General features: G+C 37.8%; 1 protein-coding gene across 1 annotated transcript in view; it reads left to right on the top strand.

Moving 5' to 3' along the window:
- Positions 1-26339, top strand: part of LOC150082811 (uncharacterized) — a 204515-nt gene that overhangs the window by 5694 nt on the left and 172482 nt on the right. The window contains exon 2 of the mRNA XM_090378290.1: positions 19250-19392. Within this exon, the coding sequence (XP_090234416.1) occupies positions 19250-19392 (143 nt within the window). The remainder of the gene's footprint in view (positions 1-19249; positions 19393-26339) is intronic.

The raw sequence follows: 26339 nt of genomic DNA, 5'->3' as shown, positions 1-26339 counted from the left end.
TTGTGAAACGCTTTGAGCAAAATGAAAGACCATGTGATATTGCACGTGCTACAGGCCGAAATGACGCAACGCTGAGAATTACAAAGAATGCAGAGAAAATGTTCCTGCTATGAAAGTTGTTCCTGCAACTTTCATAGCAGGAACAACTCAAAGTGTAATTAAAATCCATTAGATTAAGACACAAAGAATTGGAAGAGATGGAACGGCTGTCATCTGTTTGGATAGAAAATCAAACAAAAAACAAGTTTGCTTACGTTAGAAGCAAAATCATTAGCAATATTTTATTACGTAATAGTCGTAATAAAATACGTAAGCATTTTATTACGACTTACGTATTATAATTTATACTTACGTATTATAAAATACGTAAGTATTTTATTACGACTATTTTATTTAATATAATTTTTTTACTATTTTATTAATAAATTATTATTTAAATAAAAAATAAATATTTTTTATTATTTATTATATTATAATAAAAAATATAATATTTTTTATTACGTATTTTAATCGTTATAAAATAAGTAAGTATTTTATAACGATTAAAATTACCCGATTATTTATTGTGTTTGGTAATGTTTTGATTCCAAATGTGTTCAATCTTGGGTGATTGGCACCTAACCCCACTTTTCCCATAGGGCCTGTTGTTTATATTGCACGATTTTGCATTGCACGTGGGTTTCTAGAAACACAACTATCGTGCTATACGAGGACAGACTGTATTGAGATGCTATTTTCCTATTACAAAGGGTACTAGGAAAGTTTTGCAATATGACGCAACAATGAATCACAGGAAGCTGCTTGTTGCTGCATGTTGAGACATGTTCATACATCCATAGTAGCCGCCGCGCCAAGTCGATGGGCTCAGTTATTCATTAGTAGTGAGAGTGTAAAGTGCTTACGATGGCATCGTGGTCACGAAATGAGATAAGGACAGTTTTGCGGTATAATTTCGTGCGTGGTTTAACCATAGACCAGTGCTTAGAAGAAATGACTCTTGCACTAGATGATGATTGTCCACATCGTACAACGATATTCAGGTGGTATAGAGAATTCCAAAGGGGAAATTTCACTCTGGAGGATTCTGAGAGGCCGGGAAGGCCACGAACGTCAGTTACGGAGGAAAACGTTACTGCTGTGAGGAAAATGCTTGACGAAAACAGGCGAGTGACCTACCAACAGATAGAGGATACTTGGGGCCTAAATGCACCAGCAATTCGTTCGATTCTGCAAGTAACCCCAGAGCAATGTATCAACTCTGCGGTACTACACTGACAGTGGTGGAGAATGAAAAGGACCTGGGGGTAATTGTGCAGGCAGATATGAAGTTCTCTGAGCAGTGCAGACGAGCTGCAAGAGTAGCTCATGGTGTCTTGTCAATGATATACAGGAATTTTTCTAGCAGGGATAAGGAGGTGATTATTCCCTTGTATAAGGCAATGGTTAGGCCACATCTTGAGTACTGTATACAGGTCTGGAGGCCTCATTTCAAGAAGGATGTAGAGCTGCTGGAACGGGTACAGAGAAGGGCAACAAGATTAGTAAATGGAACAAAGGGTTGCTCTTACGAAGAAAGGCTTAAATTTTGCAAATTACAGAGTCTGGAGACTAGGCACCGGCGAGGTGATCTGATAGAGGTGTATAAGGCTTTGAATGGTTTGAGCATGCTCAATGCCAATGGGATTCTTCATCTTTCTCAGAATAATCACCTCAGAGGGCATAAATTCAAATTGAGGAAGGACGGATATCGGATAGATGTGCGGAAATTTGCCTTTGGCCAGCGGGTGGTTGGTTGGTGGAACCGACTTCCATCACTTGTTGTTGAAGTTGATAGCCTAAACAAATTTAAAGCTCAACTGGACAGGTATTTCGAACGAACGGAGGGGTGAAATGGGAGAAGGTTTTTTTTTTTTTTTTTTGGCTGATGCTGAATAAGCTTGCTTTCTTGCATCATATGCCTCTGCTAATGCTAATGCTAATCATTTGCACGTGAAGAAACTTTGTTCTCTCTGGGTGCCGCATCAACTGACTGAAGAGCAGATGACACGACGTGTGACTTGGTGCCGGGAGATGTTAAAAAAGTTTGATAAGGGACCATCTCGGTATGTGAACAACATCGTGACAGGTGACGAGACTTGGCTGTACTATTACGATCTGCCGACCAAGGCTCAAAACAAAGTTTGGGTCTTTGATGATTACGACACACCCGTAATTGTCAGAAAATCCCGATCTGTAAAGAAGAAAATGATAGCTGTATTTTTCAAATCGAGTGGAATTGTGGAACGTGTCGTTTTGGACACGCAGAAGACAGTTACAGCTAAGTGGTATACTGAACAATGCCTGCCTAAAGTCATTGGATCTATGAAGAACCTGCGGCCAAAGTCAAGAATGGACACCTGGTACCTCCATCACGAAAATGCTCCAGCTCACCGCGCCAAAGCCTGCACCAAATATTTGACCACGACAGGACTGAAACTTCTCGAGCACCCTCCCTACAGGCCAGACCTTGCTCCCTGCGACTTTGCACTGTTCCCGCATGTGAAAATGAAGCTATGAGGGAGGCTGTTTTCTAGTGATGAGGACCTTCTACGGGCTTGGGACAACGAGTGTGCTTTACTCCCTAGTGAAACTTGGCAGAACTGGTTTAAAGATTGGTTTCGGAGGATGGAGAGGTGTATTGAATGTAGAGGAAATTACTTTGAAAAAATTAAATAAACAAAGCTGTATTGCAAAACTTTCCTAGTACCCTTTGTATAATATACTTTTCTCGCCTTACGCAACTCCTCTATCCTGAGACGTTCTACTTGATTTGTTTAATTATTATTATTTATTTTTTGGTAGTTGTTGGCGCATCGGCTTCTGTGGCCATAATGCACCTCCCAAGGTTTTTGCAGTACTTTGATCCAAGCCTGAGGCGGGATTCAAACCCAGGACCTTTGGGTTGCCAGGCTGGCACTTTACCCACCCGGCTAGCCCGGTCGGCAATTTGTTTAATTCCAATCTGCCAAACATACCTTAGTAATTTTAATTTCATCTGACTTACTGTCCCCTCTTTCCAACGCTTGGAGTTGCAATCACATATCATGAATACTCAGAGATGACATCAAATAATCCTTTTACTCCATTGCCCCATAGCACTTTGGGTCACTCCCTATGGTCCACATACTGGCTCCTGTTTGGTACCACAGTAAGTTGTTTTCTTTTTATTTTATTTTTTCTGGTTTCTGTCCCTCGTCTCTGTCAGGTCAGCCATGAAATATGTCAACATTTCACTTACCTACCACTACTTTTGACATTATTTCCCCATGCTCTTATTTCAAATTTCAACATAGCTTCATTGTTTTAACCATGTGCTACGTATATTTCATGTCAGAAACAGAGGCCTTATTTCTTGCTATCTTTGCTTTGATTTCGATGGTTGACCCTTGATGAAGTCGGTGAATTCATTGGATCTACAGCATTAAATACTTCTTTTAATATATTATTTTTATTTTTCAGGTACCCCCACAGATATTTCTTTAGGATCGACTTCTGATTTTGTTAGCTTGTTCCCTCTCTCTTCGTCACTTTCTACTAACCTGTATTCCATTATGGTCATTGGGTAATTTCTTCTATATTTAGCATTGTACCCAGTCCATTAACTATATTAATATCATTCTAAACATCATTATTAATATACAGTAGAATGTTGGTTATCTGGAACATCAATTATCCTGAATAATTTGAATGGCTGATCTTTTTTTTTATTATTATTTTTTTTATTTTTCATTAACGGTAGTACAGTAAGAACCGGTTATAGTGGTCACATTTGCAAATTGAATTTTGATTATAATAAGCAAAAGATCGAGTTTACTACCTGTTTATAACAGATTGTACAAACAAAAAGCCCAATAAACTGAAAACTACAAATTGTTTTTATTGTTTTATGGTTGTGACTTTCAGAAATGTGCTTTAGAAAAATATCACAGCGACTACTGGGTTTTCTCTGAAACCATGAGTGAATTTCAGATTCGATAAGAATAATATCGCCCTGAAACTGTGTGATTTATTATTTTTCTCAATTTTTTACAGTAAAATGTGAACAAAAAGAAAACGCGTAGTTTTAACATTGTAACAAAAAACGGAAATTATTAATAGAATTAGAAAAGGTGAAAATTTAGGAAATCTCTCCAAAGAGGTTAATGTGGGGATTTCAACAATTTACGTCATCTAGAAAAATTCCAATGCTATAACAGAATTTGTGTCGCTGATGTTAGTGAAGGAGGATCTAGCAGGAAAAAGACAATGTTGAAAACTGAAAATGCTACTTTAAAGAGTGGACTTTTATTTATTTTTGTTTGTTTTCTTTAGAAGCTAAGTTTAGGTGAAGCATTGTCTGGCAATAGTAGTAGTAGTACCGGCATGTGATGCAAGAAAGCAAGTGAAGGAGCTTAAGCAGCATCAGCCAAAAAAAAATTCACACCATTCCCTCCAAATGCTTGTCCAGTTCCTCTTTAAATTTATTTAACCTATCAACTTCCACAACAACAGATGGAAGTTTGTTCCAGCAATTAACCACCCACTGGCTAAAGGCAAATTTCTGCACATCTATTCTACATCTGTCTTTTCTTAATTTGAATTTATGCCCCCTTAGGTTCGTAATCTGAACAAGTGGAAGGATCCCATCAGAATTCAGCGTGCTAAATCCATTCAAGGCCTTATACACCTCAATCAGATCACCGCGCAGGTGCATAGTCTCCAGCCACTGCAATTTGCAGAACTTAAGCCTCTCTTGGTAAGAGGATCCCTTTATTCCCCTCACCAATCTTGTTGCCCTTCTCTGTACACGCTCAAGCAAATCTACATCCTTCCTAAAATAAGGCCTCCAGACCTGTACGCAGTACTCAAGATGTGTCTTGACCATTGCCTTATACAGAGGGACAATAGCCTCCTTTTCCCTGCTAACAAAATTCCTATATAGCATTGACAAAACCCCATGACCTGCCCTGGCAGCCTGTCTGCATTGCTCAGAAAACTTCATATCTGACTGCACAATTACTCCCAGGTCTTTTTCATTTTCTACCACCTTAAGTGTAGTACCACACAGTTGGTACGTTTCTCTGAGGTTACTTCTACCCATATGCAGTACTTTGCATTTGTCAAGGTTAAACTTCAGTTGCCACTTCTTAGCCCATCTGCCCAAATTATCTAGATCCTGTTGCATTTTTCTTCTCTGTCACGAGTCTCATTAGTTCATTTGATAACCATTTAGGCCTAACCCTGAACAATATTTCTTAATAGTAGGAGACCGGCGGAATTACTTAGCAAGTACAGGTCACTGTTGAAAAAAAAGCCGTGAATTAGGGTTGAATTTGAAAGTGTCTGCAATTCTGCCCAGACACGATAGGAAGGAGTATATGATGAGAGCCTTGTCGATCAATTCGGCCCTGGAGGGATTGTGCAAGGCTCAAGGGGTAGAATTTTTTTCAGCCTGGACTGTACTTGTTAACAGGAGAGATTGCTTCTACAGGGATGGGATACACTTAAATAGAAAGGGTGCAAGAATTTTTGCTGATGCTGTCGAGGCAGTGTTAGGTGGGTCGGAAAACTGCTAGTTGGGGGGGATACAAGGACTAATAGATTAACAGTAGCCAGTGGCAGAGGTGAAAGTGATTCTTGCACTGCTTCTATTGAAATGAGCAGAAGCCTGAAAAACAAGATGCAGGATATTTCAGAGACTGCTGGGAGTCATTGCGGTACAAGTAAACACATGGGTTGTGTTAGGGTAGCTAAGAATAGAAACAGGTGCATGTATACCTGCATGTACACCAATGCTAGGAGTTTGGTAAATAAATTTGATGAATTTGAGGTATTGCTCAAAACATCAAAGGCAGATATTGTTGGGATATCAGAGACGTGGTGTCACACAGATATAAGTAATGCGGAACTGGAATTTGGGGAATACAATGTGTATAGAAAGGATAGACAGGACAGGAGGGGAGGAGGGGTTATGCTATTAATTAAGAAAAACATAAAGTCCAAGGAAGTGAAGCCAGTTGACATCAATGGACAGGGCAGTGTCGAGTCAGTTTGGTGTGACATAAGCATAGGGAAATCAAAATTGAGAGTAGGAGTGTGCTATAGGCCTAATGACTCTGATGAGTATAATAAGATATTGTACAAGGAAATAGAGTGGGCCAGTAAATCAGAGAGTCTTATAATGGGGGATTTTAATTTCCCAGATATTGACTGGAATTTGTGGGTTGGTCACTCGCACACTAGCAAGGCTTTTGTGGATTTATTGGATGATTGTTTTCTACATCAGCATGTTCGTGAGGCAACAAGAGGGAGCAATACTCTTGATCTGATTATCAGTAGTGATTCTTCATGCATTAAGAATCTGCAGGTAAATGAACCACTAGGTGGCAGTGATCACAGTGTGTTGAAGTGGGATTTACTCAAGGAGGTAACTACCATCAGAGGTAAAGGGAAGGGTTTTTGTTTTCGTAAAAGCGACTATGATGGTCTGAGACAGTATTTAAATTCTATGCAGTGGGACCAACTGATGATGTTACCAACAGCAAACTTAAAATGGGAGGCATTCAAGGAACTAATCTTGGAGGCTACCAGGCTTTACATACCAACTAAGAAATATTGTTCAAGGTTTAGGCCTAAATGGTTGTCAGATGAACTAATGAGACATGTGGCAGAGAAGAAAAATGCATGGGATACATACAAATTAATGGGTGACATGGAAGCCTATGATAGATATAAGTTGGTCTGTAACCAAGTCACAAAGGAGATTAGGCAGGCAAAGGCAGACTACGAAAAATCCTTGGCAAAGGATGCAAAGAAAAACAGAAAAGAGTTCTTTACATATTTAAACTCAAGAAGGAAAGGGATGAATCAGATTGGTCCACTGGATATTGTTGGTTCAACAGTTGAGGATCCTGCTCAGGTGGCTAACAATTTAAACGAGTATTTTGCATCTACATTCAGTCATGAGGAGTTATTCAGGAAGGAGAATCATGTAGGTAAAGTAAACATTGGCAGTGAGCTGGATGATTTTGTAATAACTGAGAGGAAAGTGGAGGAGAGATTGTTGAGGATAAACATAAAAAAGGCACCTGGGGTGGATGGGATCTATCCAGTTATATTAAAGGAGGCAGCAAAGGAAGTAAGCAAGCCCCTAGCCATAATTATGAGAGCTTCTTTGGACTCAGGGGAGGTACCCATAGACTGGAGATGTGCAAATGTAACCCCAATTCACAAAGGAGGATCAAAGGCTGACACAAGTAATTATAGACCTGTTAGTTTAACTTCTGTTCCAGGTAAATTAATGGAGGCACTGGTTAAAGAAGCACTGCAGGATCATCTAGACAAGAATTCAGTTATAGCTCAGACGCAGCATGGTTTTGTTAAGGGCAGGTCTTGCCTGACCAATTTGATTGGATACTATGATGTAGTCACAAAAGAACTGGATGCAGGGAATAACTTTGATATTATATATTTGGATCTTAGAAAGGCTTTTGATACTGTTGCACATGGAAGACTGCTGCACAAATTGGAGCAGTGTGGCATTGGAGGCAAATTGCTGCTATGGATAAGGGGATGGTTGAGTGGCAGAAGACAGAGAGTGGTAATCAATGGACACTGCTCAACGTGGACTAATGTTATTAGTGGAGTTCCTCAGGGTTCAGTGTTGGGTCCGTTGTTGTTTTCGGTGTTAATGAATGATATTGATGATGGGATATCAAGTTTAATGTCCAAGTTTGCAGATGATACAAAGGTTGGCAGGGTTGTTAAGGACACTACTGACGCTATGCTGCTGCAACAGGATCTGGAAAGGTTGAACAGATGGGCTGAGAGGTGGCAAATGAAGTTTAACATTGACAAATGTAAAGTACTACATATGGGAAACAGTAACCCCAGAGCAACGTATCAACTCTGCGGTACAACACTGACAGTGGTGGAGAATGAAAAGGACCTGGGGATAATTGTGCAGGCAGATATGAAGTTCTCTGAGCAGTGCAGACGAGCTGCAAGAGTAGCTCATGGTGTCTTGTCAATGATAAAGAGGAATTTTTCTAGCAGGGATAAGGAGGTGATTATTCCCTTGTATAAGGCAATGGTTAGGCCACATCTTGAGTACTGTATACAGGTCTGGAGGCCTCATTTCAGGAAGGATGTGGAGCTGCTGGAACGGGTACAGAGAAGGGCAACAAGATTAGTGAATGGAACAAAGGGTTGCTCTTACGAAGAAAGGCTTAAGTTTTGCAAATTACAGAGTCTGGAGACTAGGCACTGGAGAGGTGATCTGATAGAGGTGTATAAGGCTTTGAATGGTTTGAGCATGCTCAATGCCAATGGGATTCTTCATCTTGCTCAGAATAATCAGCTCAGAGGGCATAAATTCAAATTGAGGAAGGACGGATGTCGGATAGATGTGCGGAAATTTGCCTTTGGCAAGCGGGTGGTTGGTTGGTGGAACCGACTTCCATCACTTGTTGTTGAAGTTGATAGCCTAAACAAATTTAAAGCTCAACTGGACAGGTATTTCGAACGAACGGAGGGGTGAAATGGGAGTGGTGTTTTTTTTTTTTTTTTTTTTTTTGGCTGATGCTGAATAAGCTTGCTTTCTTGCATCATATGCCTATGCTAATGCTAATGCTAATAGGTATGAAACTTTTAGTAGCATCCACAATTAAATCCTTGAATGCTTTCCACTTAGAATTTACTGTTGGTAACATTGTCAGTTGATCCCACTGTACAGAATTTAAAAACTGTCTGAGACCACTGTACATTTACGGAAGCAAAAACCCTTTCCTCACATTTACGGAAGCAAAAACCCTTTCCTTTACCCTCTGATGGTAATTATATCTTTAAGTAAATCCCACATCAGTAACACTGTGATCACTTCTGATAACCAGATCAAGAGTATTACCCTCTCTGGTTGCTTCTTGAACATGCTGCTGCAGAAAACAATCATCCAATAAATCCACAAAAGTCTTACTAGTGTGTGAGTGACCAACCCACAAGTTCCAGTCAATATCTGGGAAGTTAAAATCCCCCATTATAAGACATTCTGATTTACTAGCCCATTCTATTTCTCTGTACAATTGTTCATTGTACTCATTTGAGTCATTAGGCCTATAACACACTCCTCTTATTTTTGCTTTTGCAGTGCTTATGTCACACCAGACTGACTCAACAGTGCACTGTTCATCTATATCAACTGGATGCACTTCTTTTGATTTTGTTTTTCTTAATTGCAGCATAACACGTCCTCCCTTCCTATCCTGTCTATCCTTTCTGTACACATTGTATTCCCCAAATTCCAGTTCTGCATTCCTTGTATCTGTGTGACACCACGTTTCTGCTATCCCAACAATATCCACCTTTGATGTCTTGACCAACACTTCAAATTCATCAAATTTATTTACTATACTTCTAGCATTGGTATACATGCAAGTATACATGTACCTGTCTTTATTATTAGTTACCCTAACACATCCCATATACCCACCTGTTTCACGATGACTGCCATCAGTCCCTGAAACCCCCAGCACCCCTCGCTCCAGGTCGCTACTTATTCTAATAGAAGTTGTGCAAGAATCACCTTCACCTCTGCCTGTGGCTACTTTTAACCTTTTAGTCTGTGAATCACCCCAAGCTAGAATTTTTCCGACCTACCTAACACTGCCTCGATAGCATCAGCAAATATTCTTACACCCTTTCTATTTAAGTGTATCCCATCCCTGTAGATGCAGTCTCTTCTGTTAACAAGCACAGACCACACTGAAAAAAATTCTACCCCTTGAGCCTTGCACATTCCCTCTAGGGCCGGATTGATTGACAAGGCTCTCATTGTGTATTCCCTCCTATCGTGTCTTGGCAGAATTGCAGACACTTGCAAATTTAACCCTGACTCACGACTTTTTTGCAACATTGACCTGTACTTTAGCATTAGTAGAGGCATATGATGCAAGAAAGCAAGCTTATTCAGCATCAGCCAAAAAAAAAACAAAAAAAAAAAAAAAAAAACACTACTCCCATTTCACCCCTCCGTTCGTTCGAAATACCTGTCCAGCTGAGACTTAAATTTATTTAGGCTATCAACTTCAACAACAAGCGATGGGAGTCTATTCCACAAACCAACTGCCCGCTGGCTAAAGGCAAATTTCCGCACATCTATCAGACATCCGTCCTTCCTCAATTTGAATTTATGCCCTCTCAGGTGATTATTCTGAGCAAGAGGAAGAATCCCATCGGCATTGAGCATGCTCAAGCCATTCAAAGCCTTATACACCTCTATCAGATCACCTCGCCGATGCCTAGTTTCCAGGCTCCGTAATTTGCAAAACTTAAGCCTTTCTTCGTAAGAGCACCCCTTTGTTCCATTCACTAGTCTTATTGCCCTTCTCTGTACTCGTTCGAGCAGCTCTACATCCTTCTTGAAATGAGGCCTCCAGACCTGTATACAGTACTCAAGGTGTGGCCTGACCAATGCCTTATACAAGGGAATAATCACATCCTTATCCCTGCTAGAAAAATTCCTGTATATCATTGACAAGACACCATGAGCTACTCTTGCAGCTCGTCTGCACTGCTCAGAGAACTTCATATCTGCCTGCACAATTACCCCCAGGTCCTTTTCATTCTCTACCACTGTCAGCGTAGTACCACAGAGTTGATACGTTGATCTGGGGTTACTGTTTCCCATATGTAGTACTTTACATTTGTCAATGTTAAACTTCATTTGCCACCTCTCAGCCCATCTGCTCAACCTTTCCAGATCCTGTTGCAGCAGCATAGTATCAGTAGTGTCCTTAACAACCCTGCCAACCTTGGTATCATCTGCAAACTTGGACATTAAGCCTGATACACCATCATCCATATCATTTATAAATACAGAAAACAACAATGGACCCAACACTGAACCCTGAGGAACTCCACTAATAACATTAGTCCACGTTGAGCAGTGTTCATTGATTACCACTCTCTGTCTTCTGCCACTCAACCATCCCTTTATCCATAGCAGCAATTTGCCTCCAATGCCACACTTCTCCAATTTGTGCAGCAGTCTTCCATGCGCAACAGTATCAAAAGCCTTTCTAAGATCCAAATATATAATATCAAAGTTATTCCCTGCATCCAGTTCTTTTGTGACTACATCATAGTATCCAATCAAATTGGTCAGACAAGACCTGCCCTTAACAAAACCATGCTGTGTCTGAGCTATAACTGAATTCTTGTCCAGATGATCCTGCAGTGCTTCTTTAACCAGTGCCTCCATTAATTTTCCTGGAACCGAAGTTAAACTAACAGGTCTGTAATTACTTGTGTCAGCCTTTGATCCTCCTTTGTGAATTGGGGTTACATTTGCACATCTCCAGTCCATGGGTACCTCCCCTGAGTCCAAAGAAGCTCTCATAATTATGGCTAGGGGTTTGCTTACTTCCTTTGCTGCCTCCTTTAATATAACTGGATAGATCCCATCCACCCCTTGTGCTTTTTTTATGTTTATCCTCAGCAATTTCTCCTCCACTTTCCCCTCTGTTATTAGAAAATAATCTAGCTCACTGCCAATGTTTACTTCACCTACGACATTCCCCTTCCTGAATAACTCCTCATGTGTGAATGTAGATGCAAAATACTCATTTAGATTGTTAGCCACCTGAGCAGGATCCTCAACTGTTGAACCATCAACATCCAGTGGACCAATCTGATTCATCCCTTTCCGTCTTGAGTTTAAATAGGTAAAGAACTCTTTTCTGTTTTTCTTTGCGTCCTTTGCCAAGGATTTCTCATAATCTGCTTTTGCCTGCCTAATCTCCTTTGTGACTTGGTTACAGACCAACTTATATCTATCATAGGCTTCCATGTCACCCATTAATTTGTATGTATCCCATGCATTTTTCTTCTCTTCCATATGTCTCATTAGTTCATCTGACAACCATTTAGGTCTCAACCTTGAACAATATTTCTTGGTTGGTATGTAAAGCCTGGTAGCTTCCAAGATTAGTTCCTTGAATGATTCCCATTTTGAATTTGCTGTTGGTAACATCATCAGTTGGTCCCACTGTATAGAATTTAAATACTGTCTCAGACCATCATAGTCGCCTTTACGAAAGCAAAAACCCTTCCCTTTGCCTCTGATGGTAGTTACCTCCTTGAGTAAATCCCACTTCAGCACACTGTGATCACTGCCACCCAGTGGTTCCTTTATCTGCAGATTCCTAATGCATGAAGAATCACTACTGATAATCAGATCAAGAGTATTACTCCCTCTAGTTGCCTCCCGAACATGCTGGTGTAGAAAACAATCATCCAATAAATCCACAAAAGCCCTGCTAGTGTGTGAGTGACCAACCCACAAATTCCAGTCAATATCTGGGAAATTAAAATCCCCCATTATAAGACTCTCTGATTTACTGGCCCATTCTATTTCCCTGTACAGTATCTTATTATACTCATCAGAGTCATTAGGCCTATAGCACACTCCTACTCTCAATTTTGATTTACCTATGCTTATGTCACACCAAACCGACTCGACACTGCCCTGTCCATCAATGTCGACTGGCTTCACTTCCTTGGATTTTATGTGTTTTTTAACTAATAGCATAACCCCTCCTCCCCTCCTGTCCTGTCTATCCTTTCTATACACATTGTACTCCTCAAATTCCAGTTCTGCATTCCTTATATCTGTGTGACACCACGTCTCTGATATCCCAACAATATCTGCCTTTGATGTTTTGAGCAATACCTCAAATTCATCAAATTTATTTACTAAACTCCTAGCATTGGTGTACACACAAGTATACCTGCACTTGTTTCTATTCTTAGCTACCCTAACACAACCCATGTGTTTACTTGTATCACAATGACTTCCAGCAGTCTCTGAAATATCCTGCATCTTGTTTTTCAGGCCTCTGCTCATTCCAATAGAAGCAGTGCAAGAATCTCTTTCACCTCTGCCAGTGGCTACTGTTAATCCATTAGTCTTTGTCTCCCCCCAAGCTAGCAGTTTTCCGACCCACCTAACACTGCCTCGATAGCATCAGCAAATATTCTTGCACCCTTTCTATTTAAGTGTATCCCATCCCTGTAGAAGCAATCTCTCCTGTTAACAAGTACATTCCAGGCTGAAAAAAATTCTACCCCTTGAGCCTTGCACAATCTTTCCAGGGCCGAATTGATCGACAAGGCTCTCATCATATACTCCCTCCTATCGTGTCTGGGCAGAATTGCAGACACTTTCAAATTTAACCCTACTTCACTGCTTTTTTTCAACAGTGACCTGTACTTGTTAAGTAATTCCGCTGGTCTCCTACTCTTAATGTCATTAGTGCCAACGTGTACAACTATATCACCTTTTGTGACCTTAAAAGATGATATCTGCTCTACAATGTCATCAACCCTTGCCCCTGGCAGACATACCCTGGTCCTGTTCCACCTATCCTTTTTACAAAGCATGTTCCCCGTTTCCCTGACAATAGAGTCACCAACAACTACTAGTTCCTGTGGGACCTGCGCATTCTGCCTTGGGGGCTGCCTCTGTGTTGCAAGATGACCAAGTGCAAGCTCTGGCGTTGATGTGGGCAGCTGAGAGCTTGATGGGCCCCTCAATGTATTTTCTTCGAGGGCATCCACCCTGTCCTTCAAGGTCTCATATAGGCCCATAACAACGCCGAGTTGTCGCCTAATTTCCTTGCACTCCTTGCATCGTGCACACACAAAGACATCCCCCATGGCAGTATCATGTCCCGTACCCGATTGCTCCGCAAACATCAAGCAAACAGTGCATCTTAAAAGGCTGTGATTCAGAGGGCAACTGCCCCCCTCAGTTCTCCCCTGAGTCACAGCACTCCTATTAGCTTGAGCCTTTTGCTTTGCTGCTCTGGTCAGAGTCATGATTTCGATTTAAATGTCAGTAAAATTGCAATTTCAGAACAAAATTAAAACCTTAAACTTGTATCTTAACACAGTTATAACGCTATATTTATTTATCAGTATCGAGTGTTATCTACGAGTTCCCTTTATATAACTTCCGTATCAAGTATGTATTAATTATTTGTTACGTTTGTACTCTAAGTCGTTATATATATATATAGTTAAAAGAACAATTTAATTGACAATGAAGTTTAACAAGATTAATAATACTTGTTAAATAAATCTGCAGATCTCCTACTCTTAATGTTATTGGTGCCAACGTACACCAATAACATTAAGATGACAAACAGTATCACCTTTTGTTCCCTTAAAAGATGATATATGCTTTACTACATCAACTTTTGCCCCTGGCAGACATACCCTGGTCCTGTTCCATCTATCCTTTTTACACAATATATTCTCCGTCTCCCTGACAATAGAGTCACCAACAATAACTAGTTCCTTTGGGACCACCGCATTCTGCTTTGGAGATTGCCGCTGTTTTGCCTGATGCTCAAGTGTGAGCTCTGGCGTTGAGTTGGGCAGCTGAGAGCTTGACGGGCCCCTCATATTACTTTCTTCGAGGGCATCTACCCTACACCACAAGCTCTAATAGACGCCCAGTAGAATGCTGAGTTGATGCCTAATTTCTAGACACTCTCTGCACCTGGCACATACAAAAACATCCTCCTTGGCTAGATCATGTTCTGTTCTGTTCTAGAGAGTTCGGGAAACATTTCACAAGCTGCACATTTTTTTAGGCTGTGATGCGTTGGAGAATTGCCCCCCCGCCTCAGTTCTCTCCCGTGTCACAGCACTCCTGCCACCTTGTGCCCGTTGCTTTGCTGCTCTAGTCTGGGGCATGATATTTTAAATTAATAAGATCAATAAATTTAATTAATTAATTGTCAATACTACGCTATCTAATAGAATCCTAAATGGAGTGATGCATATTACGCTATATAATTATACGTTAGAGCTGCCTAGTTACCACATTGTTGTGTGAAAAAGCATTGGATTTTAATCGAAAATTAAGAAGTAATGAATATTTTAAGGGAAGCACATGTTGGCTGAAAAATTTTAAACTGAGACAGTATATGTGAACTAGTTATTCATGGTGAGAAACTCTGCAGATGAATTGACAGCAGTGTCCTTTAAAAGTAAGTTTGCTTCAGTTAAGCAAATTATGAGAAAGAAAACGTTTATAATATTGATGAGACTGGCTTATTATGGAAAGCATTACCGAGAAAAACCCTAGCCACTAAAAGAGAAATGCCTGCACCAAGTTTTAAGATGAGAAAGTAACAAGTTACAATTACTATATGGGCAGATGTCATTAGAATGCGCAGATTGACCATGCTTATTATCGGTAAGTCAAAAAAACCAAGAGTATTTAAAAATCTTTCTAATTTTCCTGTTTTGTATAAATATCAGAAAAATGCCTGGATGGATGTTTCTGTTTTCCGAGATTGGTTTATAATTTTTATTTAATTAATCTTAATTATTTAATTTAATCATTAGGTAAAATTAAATTTATATAATCTTACTGAAAAAATTATTTGGAAATTTTGGCTATCCGGAAGAGGTGTGACATCAGTTATTCTGGATAACTAATGCTCTACTGTATAGATATGTATATTAGGTCCAAGTCCCGATTAATTTTTGTTTTGCGAATGATAGTGAAAATTTGTATTATTTTGGGCGGGAGGCATTACCGGTAATTAAAGCCTAACTAACTGGATAGCCATTGTTGATTCTCCTATAGTTCTGTGTTAACAATTAACATGAAGTTCTCATGTTGAGCCTGGCTACATTAAACTCCATACCAATCCCAGCGCTTTATAGCATTAACTTCACTGGATGTTATAAATTTAACAGCAAAGTGATATAAACGGCAACTAAAACAAATACGCTACACCTTGCCTTCAGCTTATAATAAAGTCCAAAACACCACAAGGTTAAAATCACCGATGGGGGGTATGTAAATATGTATATAGTTATCGCACTGGGCATACACAGGCTGTTATGCTGTAGAAAGGTTATACCAGTCCTTGTCCAGTGGATAACATTACCATTTTGATTTATCAATTAAAAAAAAAAAAAGTGTAATCTTAAAATGTATTAACATAAACATCCATATAGTTATTCATCGTAATTCTTAACCATCAATTATAAATTTAATACAGGTTGCATAATCACAAACAAACAAACAAATTAACCCATCCCTTAAGCATATATAATTATTACCGACAGACTAAACAACAAAACAGACCAGATGGTGCCCCAGCCTTCTATAAAGCGGCTCACAGGCAGATTACACGTGCTTTCTCGTATCAACCACCAGCTATAGTGTTCGCAGGTATACTTTTTATATTTACTCAGATGTATACCCATTGGGCTTTAGGTCCCAATCCCAGTTTGCAGCTAATTATAATCCAAAAATTTAAAACTAAATTAATAAATTAACTATTAAAATTTTTATATGCCTTAGCATTAGGACATCCATAACTAAACATGAGTATTTACTAATCAAAACTGTTATTGAGACTACAGAAATGAGTATGCATGAGACATGCTTTTAGTATAGCTAGCTATCTGTCTGCTCAAAGCACCCGAGGAAGTAGCAGAGAGACAGCCATGTGAAGGAATGTTACCTTCCTAATTCTTTCCCCAGCTATTTTCCTAATTTTTCTTGACTTAATCTTTAATAATTTCCTTTATTTCCTTTCTCTTCTAAATTTAAACCTCTAATCTTTTCAAACTTTACATTTATATATTTGACTCTTGATTTTTTAAGGAGTCCTTATGTGCTGTATTGTAATAACTAGATCATATGTATAGCTTAGCTTAATTTTCAGCACTCACCTCATAGTAATCCACTTAACTGGTGGAGAGTTTTACCACATACATAGTGGTTATAGGATTCTAATAAATTACAGGGATTATGGGCTATAAAAATTTTTTTAAGAAAGGAAAGTGCACCTTCCATTCTATGGTTGCCTAATTAAATTAAATTAAATTAAATTAGATGAAGAAAAATAGAAGCTAATAGTCGCGCACTAGCGACTTTCGAGATTCCTCGTCTTCAGTTAGCTATAGTGGGGGGGGAACGCGCTTGTGTTATATACGGGTTGGGTTCCCGAAATGCATTTCAGTGCACGTGGAAACTTAATACATGCTAAATTCCAAATGGGGGAGAAATTGGCGGGAATCTTTTTGTTTAACTCGTTGAGTGATGTATGGTGCTTAAACCATTCGATAACGAGGGCTTTGTTTTCAAGAATTTTGTAGCTAGAATTTAATTTAACTACTGTGATGGCTGAATCGATGAGTGGGTTGTGATTTTGAGATTGGACGTGTTGTGTTAGTTCTGTACTTGCTGAATTAGAATCCTATAACCACTATGTATACCCATTGTGTGGTAAAACTCTTCACCAGCTAAGCGGATTACTATGAGGTGACTGCTGAAAATTAAGCTAAGCTATACATACGATCTATTTATATATTTGTTAACTTGATTTCATGTTAATTGTTAACATAGAACTATAGGCAAATCAACAACTGCTAGAACAACAATGGCTAGCCAGTTAGTTAGGCCTTAATTACTGATAATGCCTCCCACCCAAAATAATAAAAATTTCAACTACCACTCACAAAACAAAAATCATTCGGAACTTTGACCTAATATATCAATGCGCGTTTAATTGTTTAATCCTACAATAGCATTAACACCACATAACTGCAGCATTATCACAACTGAAAATTTAATAAAAATAGAACATACTTAAAAGTAGTGTTCAAGAATATATATATTTATATACAGGTAGTTCTCGACTTTGAGTTAATTTGTTCTTAGTGCATGCTCGTAAAGCGAAAACTCGTAAAGCAGGAATTTATTTCCCATAGACAATGTTAAAAATAGGAGTTATGTTATCAACAATGAAATTAGTTAGCTAATTAGTTTGTTTAAACAATAATTGAATCCAAAGAAATGAAAACGTAACCTGTAAAATCAAGCAAATTATAATAATAGAAAAATTATTTATGACTTACAAATGTTAAAGAATGTTTATTCTTCATCATCAGCTAAATGCACGCTCAATTATTGGCTCGGCACTCGTTGGTTTGTTGCACAAGGAGTCGTCGTCGTCTTCAGAAATGCTTCAAGAGGCATTAGTTTCCAAGATAATCTTCTCTTTTCTTTATAAATTTCAATAGCAATGCATAAGCATTTTTTAACAGAATGCACAAATTGCAACTAACACGATTTGTGCAGAGTAACAAGTTTATGAAGCAAAAAAAAAAAAAAAAGAATGAACAGAAGATTCTGAAATTTATTTATGTTTTTTATACGATTGAAGATTTCAGTAAAGGGCAAACACATTTGACCATAATAACGTAAAAACCCACACAATTTCAGCTATCAGTATTTTTACAAATGCATTAGCATTGAGTTTATTACACGTTTATAATTGCTTGCAGTAACAGGAAAAATCCAATAAACCAGAAAGTGCAAATTGTTTTTATTGTTTGATGGTCGTGACTTCCAGAAATATGCTTTAAAAAAATACCACAAAGCCGTTCAAAATTGGTTCTTGTAACATATGATAACAATGAAAGTGTAGTGCATTTAATGATTTGAATTGGTAACTAATACACTATAAAAACGACCTTTTAGGGAGTTATATAGCGAAAATTTGAACTTCTGAGGTCGTGGAATGAATTATCAAAAAGCAATGTGTTATTGGGTTCACATTACAATATTTTCGCGATACAATGGTAACGGATTAATATCAAAAAGGGGGGTACACTGTATTGTATAGTTACACGTGTGGTTTGAAATGCAGTATTTATGAATGTTTAACATTCATTTTTTTGCAATTAATGTTCATATTTTCGATTTTGTTGATACTTTGGGGGGGGGGAAACTGCCTGTATATTGTATTAATATATTGTGAAGAAGGTTATAGTATGATAATCATTACAATATATACCTGTAAATGCATATTATATATACAAAAGGAAAATATAACATAGCTCATCGTACCCATAATTCGGATTACTTCGTCTGGCATCATCTACCCAAATTAAAAGTAAAACAGTGATAAGGGGTTCTGTGTTTCTGTGATGATCAATATGCACTATGGCGAAATAAATTTTGAGATTGAATAATCAATAAGATAATATATAATAGAATTTATAGGTTTTATAATTTTGAATACTAAACTAAATTATATTTTAAGAAAGTTATTTTAAAATGCTACTAAAGAAACAGAGAACCCCCCCATACATGTCTGTGTAGGAACATTTGTTTCTGTATATATTATTTCATTTCCAGGATGGATGCCTCTACATGAGGCCTGCAACCATGGGTGGTTTCAGGTTGCAGAGCTTTTGATTAAATTTGGAGCAGATGTTAATTCTCAAGGATTTGGTGGGGATAGTCCACTTCATGATGCTGCAGCAAATGGCCATATTGAGGTAAGCTTAACTATTTTTCAAGCCACAGAATTAGATAGCTGGCATATTAGTTGAATTTAAAAATTTCTTAAGTTATTTAGATTGATATTAAACACAATGATTGAGGTATTAACTAATCTATTTCACTCCCATGCTGATACATTCTTCAATATATGATCTGTGTATTGTGATTTAAAGTTGTGCATGTAGGTTCAAAACTGGTTTGTTTATGAAATTTGGAGGTGTCTGATTTACAGTACTGTCAAAAGATTGGAGGAATTCTTAACCCTCAAGCAGGTGTTTTGGTGTGCATTCACTGCCAAATGCGCGCACACACACACACGCGCGCGCACATCAGTCAATAAATAACAGTTTGTTATTAAAAAAAATTTATTTCAATTGAAAATCTGAAAATTGAAGTTCTGAAATATAATAAGAATAAACATTAAGTAATCATACCTTAATTTAGCCTCCCCCACAGTTAACACATTTTGCCAGCACATCTAGAGAGAGTGACAGAATGCCAGTAAAATTTTCTGAGTTTTAAACCAACTCATAACTTCAGAAATTAGTTCATCTGTTGTAAAGGCTTACCATGTAGATTAAACTGTAATCTACCAAACAATGGCCACTGTGGCCAAGCAGTCAAACATAAAGGTACAGAGGTACATACATTTGAATGACCATGGTCCAAGCCCATGTGCCTACTAAATATAGTGATGTTATTGTATTATTTCTATTTTGGGAACTCTTCTAACCTTATGTGGTCATACCAGAGTATAAATAGGAAATTTATTTATTTGCTTCAAAGAGAAATCTAAAAAAGCAAGGTCTCTGGACTATAATCTAGATGGGCACTTACCTTTACTAAAACCTTGATCTGTAATAGTGCCACAGAAAAGATTAGGCTGGCAAAGGCAGATTATGAGAAAATTGCTCGTAAAGAGAGCAAAGAATAGGGATAAGGAATACTTCACATATATAAATGAAAAGAAGAGGACAAACCAGGTCAACCTTTATGTAATGGATGTGGATAGTATTAGATATCCCAGCTGATTTTGCAAATGAACTGTTACTTTGCATCGATATTTACAGAAGAAAACCTGTTTACGTCACTGAGAAATTATGGAAGTGCAGTTGAGAAATAATTAATGATATTAAAATTTCATGTGATTATTTAATGAAAAAAGCTTTCAAGCCTACAGGCGAGTAAGGCTGCTGGGGTTGATGGCATATACCCTATAATTTTAAGGGCGGTGGCAAGTGAATGCATTGAACCATTGAGGCTAATTATGTGATCATCACTGGACTCAGGAGAGATTCTGTTGTATTGGAAAAGTGCGAATGTATCTCCAGTTCATAAGGGTGGTTCTAAGAGTGAAGTGGGAAATTTCCGACCGGTGCAGTTTAAGATAGTTAAGATAGTAGGGAAAATCATGATCAAGGATGGAATTCATGATCATTTAGATAGAAATGGAATTCTGAAGGATACTCAGCATGGTTCTGTAAAAGGAAAATCATGTTTAACTAATCTGTTTAGCTGTTTTGACAGGGTCACTCATGAACTGGATTTAGGGAACAATTTCGAAATTGTTTATTTGGATTTCAGCAAAGCATTTGACTCAATCCCAAATGAGCAGTTACTTTATAAGCTGGAATAGGTTGGAATCACAGGTTGGAAAACCCTTAGATGGATAGAAGCATGGATGGCTTCAGGGCAGGAGGCAGAGGGTTGTGATAAATGGCTATTCCTCAGATTGGCTTGACATAAGAAGTGTGGTCCCCCAAGGATCAGTATTGTGACCACTGTTGTTTTTGATTTTCTTAAATGATATCGATGAAGGGATAGAGGGCGTGTTGTCTAAATTTGCAGATGATGTAGCAATTGGTAGAGAAGTTAATGATCACCGCCAAGCAGATTGACCTAGATAGATTTCAGGGATTGTCAGAAAAATAGCAGCTATGCTTTTATCCAGCAAAGTGTAAAGTATTACACTTGGGGAACAGTAACCCGAAAATAACTTATACACTTGGTGTAGTTGAACTAATGTCAGTAGTGGAAGAAAGGGATTTCAGACGTGAAGTTCTCTGAGCATTGTAGACAAGTTGCAAGGAAGGCCTATGGTGTCTTATCAATGATTTATTGAACATTTGCTAGAAGAAGTAAGGATATCATAATCCCATTATACAAGGCTATTGTAAGACCACACTTGAAATACTGTGTTCAGGTAGGAAGACCTCACCTAATAAAAGACATTAATCTTCTTGATGGGGGTCCAAAGACGGGTAACTCGCCTGGTGAGGTCCGCAAAAGGGCGTCCATATGAGGAAAGAAAGTTATTTGGGGAGATGCTTAGACTGGATTGCAGGAAGTTTTATTTTAGCCAGCAAGTTATAAATTACTGGAATAAGTTACATGGATGGTAGAGGCTTACAGTTTGGGGAAGTTCAGAGGTCAGCTGTATAGTTACCTGTTGGAGGAGGGAAATGCATAGGTTGTCTATTTCCTTTTATTTTATTATTTATTTTAATTAAATTTTTTTATTATTATTAGTTTACTCTTTCTTTTATTATTATTTAACTCTTTATTCTTCCTTTCTTTTTTTGTTATCATTTTACTCTTTTATCTAAATCTAAATCTACTCTTTCACTCTTTTTTTTTTTTTTTTTTTTTTTGTCTGGTGCAGCATAATCCTTAGGCTTCCTTGTATCATATGCCATTACTGATACTAATATTTGTTCTTCCTTACACTTTGTTCTTACGGTTCCTCCTTTAGATTTCTCTGCTGTATGTGTGTTTTCCTACATCATCCTGATGCAAATTTATTATATGCTCCACCATCAAGGATCCCAGTTTTCGTGGCTCTGTGAAGTTTTGTTAAGGATCAAATATCTTCCTTTGATTTCGAAAGGAAATCAGCAAAAATTACCTTGTATCAATCTCAAATGACAGTAACCTAGCTAGTATTTATTTATTTTATTTTTTTTTTTTTGGAAGACTTGGAAATACTTGGTTTCTTCTTTATTGTGTCATGTTTGATCCATTCCATTGACTGGTATTTTATATTAGAATTGTGATGACATGTTTTATAACAGGTTAAAACCTTCTTAAAAACTCTTCACCTGTTTGTTGTAACAAGAAATTGCAGATTGGTACAGATTTTCACACTTGATCTTTTCACTGTTACTCACATGTGAGTAATTGTGACATCTCCCTACCAAGTGGCCTAATGTGACAGTAATCTTTAATAGATTTCATTTTGATATTTTAAGAGTATTCATTATCTGAGAGTTTATTGAGCTATTATATAATTTACTAGCTATTTGCAAATGTAATAAAATGCATTACATAACTGTAAAGTACAGAGAGAAAATTAACAGTTTAACAAATTGCAGTTATTCCATATGTTCTTTTTGCTTTTTAATGTCATACACAGTAGAAGAGCTGATATTAAATTCAGTAATGTTAATACTGATTTTCTGCAGTTGTATACAGTATTTTGATTGCATTGAAAAATTTTGCTGTAGCTTCCCAAAGTTTGTATATTCTATTCAAATATATTTGTTTATTCAAATTCTATTTGTGCTGTGATATAATTTCACAGACCACTGATAATTCAACTCTAAAAGTTTTAATATATATATATATATATATATATATTTTTTTTTTATAAAATCCCAAACATGAAAGGTATTAGAGCCTTATAGCACTAAGTACTGTGCTTGGGCTGAAACTTGAGAAGACTGAAACTATTTTTTGACACTAGACTTGAATTTCTGTATTTTGTAATTTATGGGAAACACATGTTATGCTGACTTGTTTTGGCACATTCAGACTGGTTTGGAAGAGAGCGGGGGAATTAGAGATGCCAATTCAGAAGAACAGCGCCCATGGAAGTATCTATAGAAAAGTCATATAGTTCAGTGGAAACAGAACATCTGTGAGGCAGTGGAGCAACTTTGTGATTATTGACAGGTCATTAATTAACTTGACTGCCCTCTTTTGAATGGAATCTAAAAGCCTGAGAAATGTTTCGGGGCACCAGATGTGAGAACAATACTCCTTGGTAAAGGTGGATTTGAGATTTGTACAGAGTGAGTGGTGGGTTTAGAGGATAAGTAATGGCAAGAGAAAAAAGGAAAACTTAGTTTTTTAGATTCAGAGAAAGCAGTATTTGTGATGTGCTTATCCCAAGAGAGATTAGTAGTCCATGATCTTGTCTAGAAATCTGATTATCAGTTTTAGACTTTTTTTTGTTTTTGTGAGATATAAGAGAGGAGTGAATTTTAGAAGGATTGAAATTAACTAAGTTATCTTTGCCCAATTGAAGAATTACTTGGAGATCAGCATTTAAGGAATTGGTGGTGGATATTCAAGAAGATCAAGCCATTTGTGCAGGTCACGGTTTCTCATACTGGAATGCAATATGCTATCATCAGCAAAACTATGGATAGGATTTCAAGTCAGTGGAAGGAGTTCATTAATATACAAGAGGAAGAGAGTGGGAGAAAGAACTGAATCTCAGGGAACACTAGTATTAGTGGAGAAGTTAGAAGACTAAGACCCATCTACAGTTACATACAAAGAACAGTTGGAGAGAAAACTGGATACCTAGTTACAAAAAACAGTGTGCAGTCCATAAGATGGGAGCTTATTTAGAAGACCTTTATGCCACACATGGTCAAAAGCCTTAGAAATGTCAAAAGAAATTGCTTGAGATTCACCATACATTTCCATAGAATTTGTTCATGTGTTGGTAACAGAAGCCAATATATCACCAGTGGATTGACACCGATGGGATCCATATGGGTGATGATAATGGATCAGGTTGAAGTTTTGAAATAGTTTAGGAGTTGCCAGTTATTGGATTTCTCCATTACTTTAGAAAGAGTAGAGGTCAGTGCAATGGGACGATAATTGGTTTGGAGGGATTTGTCACACTTCTTAGAAACTGACTAGATATACAAGTGTAAAAAGGTGAGAACAAGAGAGAGAGAGAGAGAGAGAGAGAGAGCGTGCGAGCGAGAGCTCAGAAGCACAGATTTTGAGAACAAGTGGAGAAATGTCATGAGGAACATCCTTATTATTAAGATCCTTAAGTTTCTTTTGACATCCTTTTGATATAACAGCAGAGGAGGCATTAAATGGAGATACTGGAAATGGTAAGAGGCAGTAAGATTGTCAGTACAAGAGTAAGAAGAAAAGTAGGATGTTAGAAGTCAGCTTAATCTTTCACTGAGGAGGCAACAGAACCATTGCTTTAAGAGAAGTGGGATTATGGATGGACAAAAGTCACAGCCAATAGCATTAGCAAAGACCAGATTGCTTGACTATCATTTGGACAGGAAGGAAGGAAGTTTTCTACTTTTAGCCTGTTCAAAATCTGATTTAGATTGATTAATAACTGCTTTACAATTGTTGTGAACTGTAGTGTAGGCCAAAATTGAATATGGAGATTTAAATGCTGGCCAATTGTGATATGCAACATTTTTTAAGCAGCCTTAGTACCTTTATTGGGAAAAAAACCAAAGGTTTAGATAAAGACAGAATTTTAAGGTGGAGTACGAAATAAAGGATTTCATTCCTATGAGAATAATTTCACTGACACAATCTGAGCAAAACATTGACATCAGAAGATTTAAAACAGTAATTCAACTATGGAAAAGAAGAATAGAAATCTTGCAGATAATCCTATTTGGCATTGTAATGCCAAACAGCATGAAGCTAAGAACTGGCATGTGAGAAAGGCTCACTTGGAGAAAAGACCATTCACCTGGACTGTACTTTGAAGGGTTGTTTGTAAGAAAAAGATTCAAGGGTGTAGGGGGTGTGGTTAGGATTTCTGCTATTCTGGTAGGCAAATGAACAATTCTACAAGAGTTCCTTATAATGGCAAAGGTTTTAGCATCTCAACTAGCTGGGTCCTTGTGATTAAGAAACTGAAGCCATTTGGAGCTGAGCTACAAACATTAAAATCTCTAAGGAAAATGACATCACTGTTAGGAAAGTTGCACCGGAGAATGTAGAGTTTTTGAAGAAAGGAAGTCAAAGATTTCCAAGCAATTAGAGCAATTGGAAGAATGATAGAGGCAACAGATGAATTTGAAAGAGCAGGGCAAAGAGATTTTAAACCAGAAAAGATTGAAAAGAGGAAATTCCAAATTAGTAAGTATTTGACAGGGATTATCAGATATACATATGCACAAGTACCACCTTCGCAGCAAAAGGAATCATAATGTGAATAATAAAGACAATGGAGATTAGCAGTAATTGAAGCAACCAATAATTGGAATTCTTCTAGGAAAAAAAATAAGTGGAAGCTTTGGCAGACTGAAGGTAGTAATGGATATCATTGATATTGGAATTGAGACCACATATATTTGTGAAATGAATGAGGAAGTTTTGGGGGGGGGGGGGTTAGATCTTTCCACAGATAAGTTTGTACCATTAGTTTGACTATTCATGATGCATTCAGTACATAAATCATAATCTTTGATCTTTGGCAAAGGATGCAAAGAAAAACAGCAAAGAGTTCTTTACCTATGTAAACTCTAGAAGGAAAGGGATGAATCAGATTGGTCCACTGGATATTGATGGTTCAACTGTTGATGATCCCGCTCAGGTGGCTGACAAACTAAATGAGTATTTTGCATGTACATTCACACGTGAGGATTTATTTAGGGAGGTGAATTGAAATCTGGCAGTGAGCTAGATGATTTTGTAATAATTGAGAGGAAAGTGGAGGAGAAATTGTTGAAGATAAACATAAAAAAGGCACCTGGGATGGATGGGATCTATCCATCCCAGGTTACATTAAAGGAGGCAGCAAAGGAAGTAAGCAAACCCTTAGCCATAATTATGAGAGCTTCTTTGGACTCAGGGAAGGTACCCATGGACTGGAGATGTACCAATGTGACTCCAATTCACAAAGGAGGATCAAAGGCAAACACAAGTAATTATAGACCTG

This window comes from Mastigoproctus giganteus, chromosome 7 (genome assembly GCF_048544385.1).
Source record: "Mastigoproctus giganteus isolate SK-2022 chromosome 7, ASM4854438v1, whole genome shotgun sequence".
NCBI classification, from domain to species: domain Eukaryota; kingdom Metazoa; phylum Arthropoda; class Arachnida; order Uropygi; family Thelyphonidae; genus Mastigoproctus; species Mastigoproctus giganteus.
Note: the sequence above shows the minus strand (reverse complement) of the source record. Positions and strands in the feature narration are given on the sequence as shown.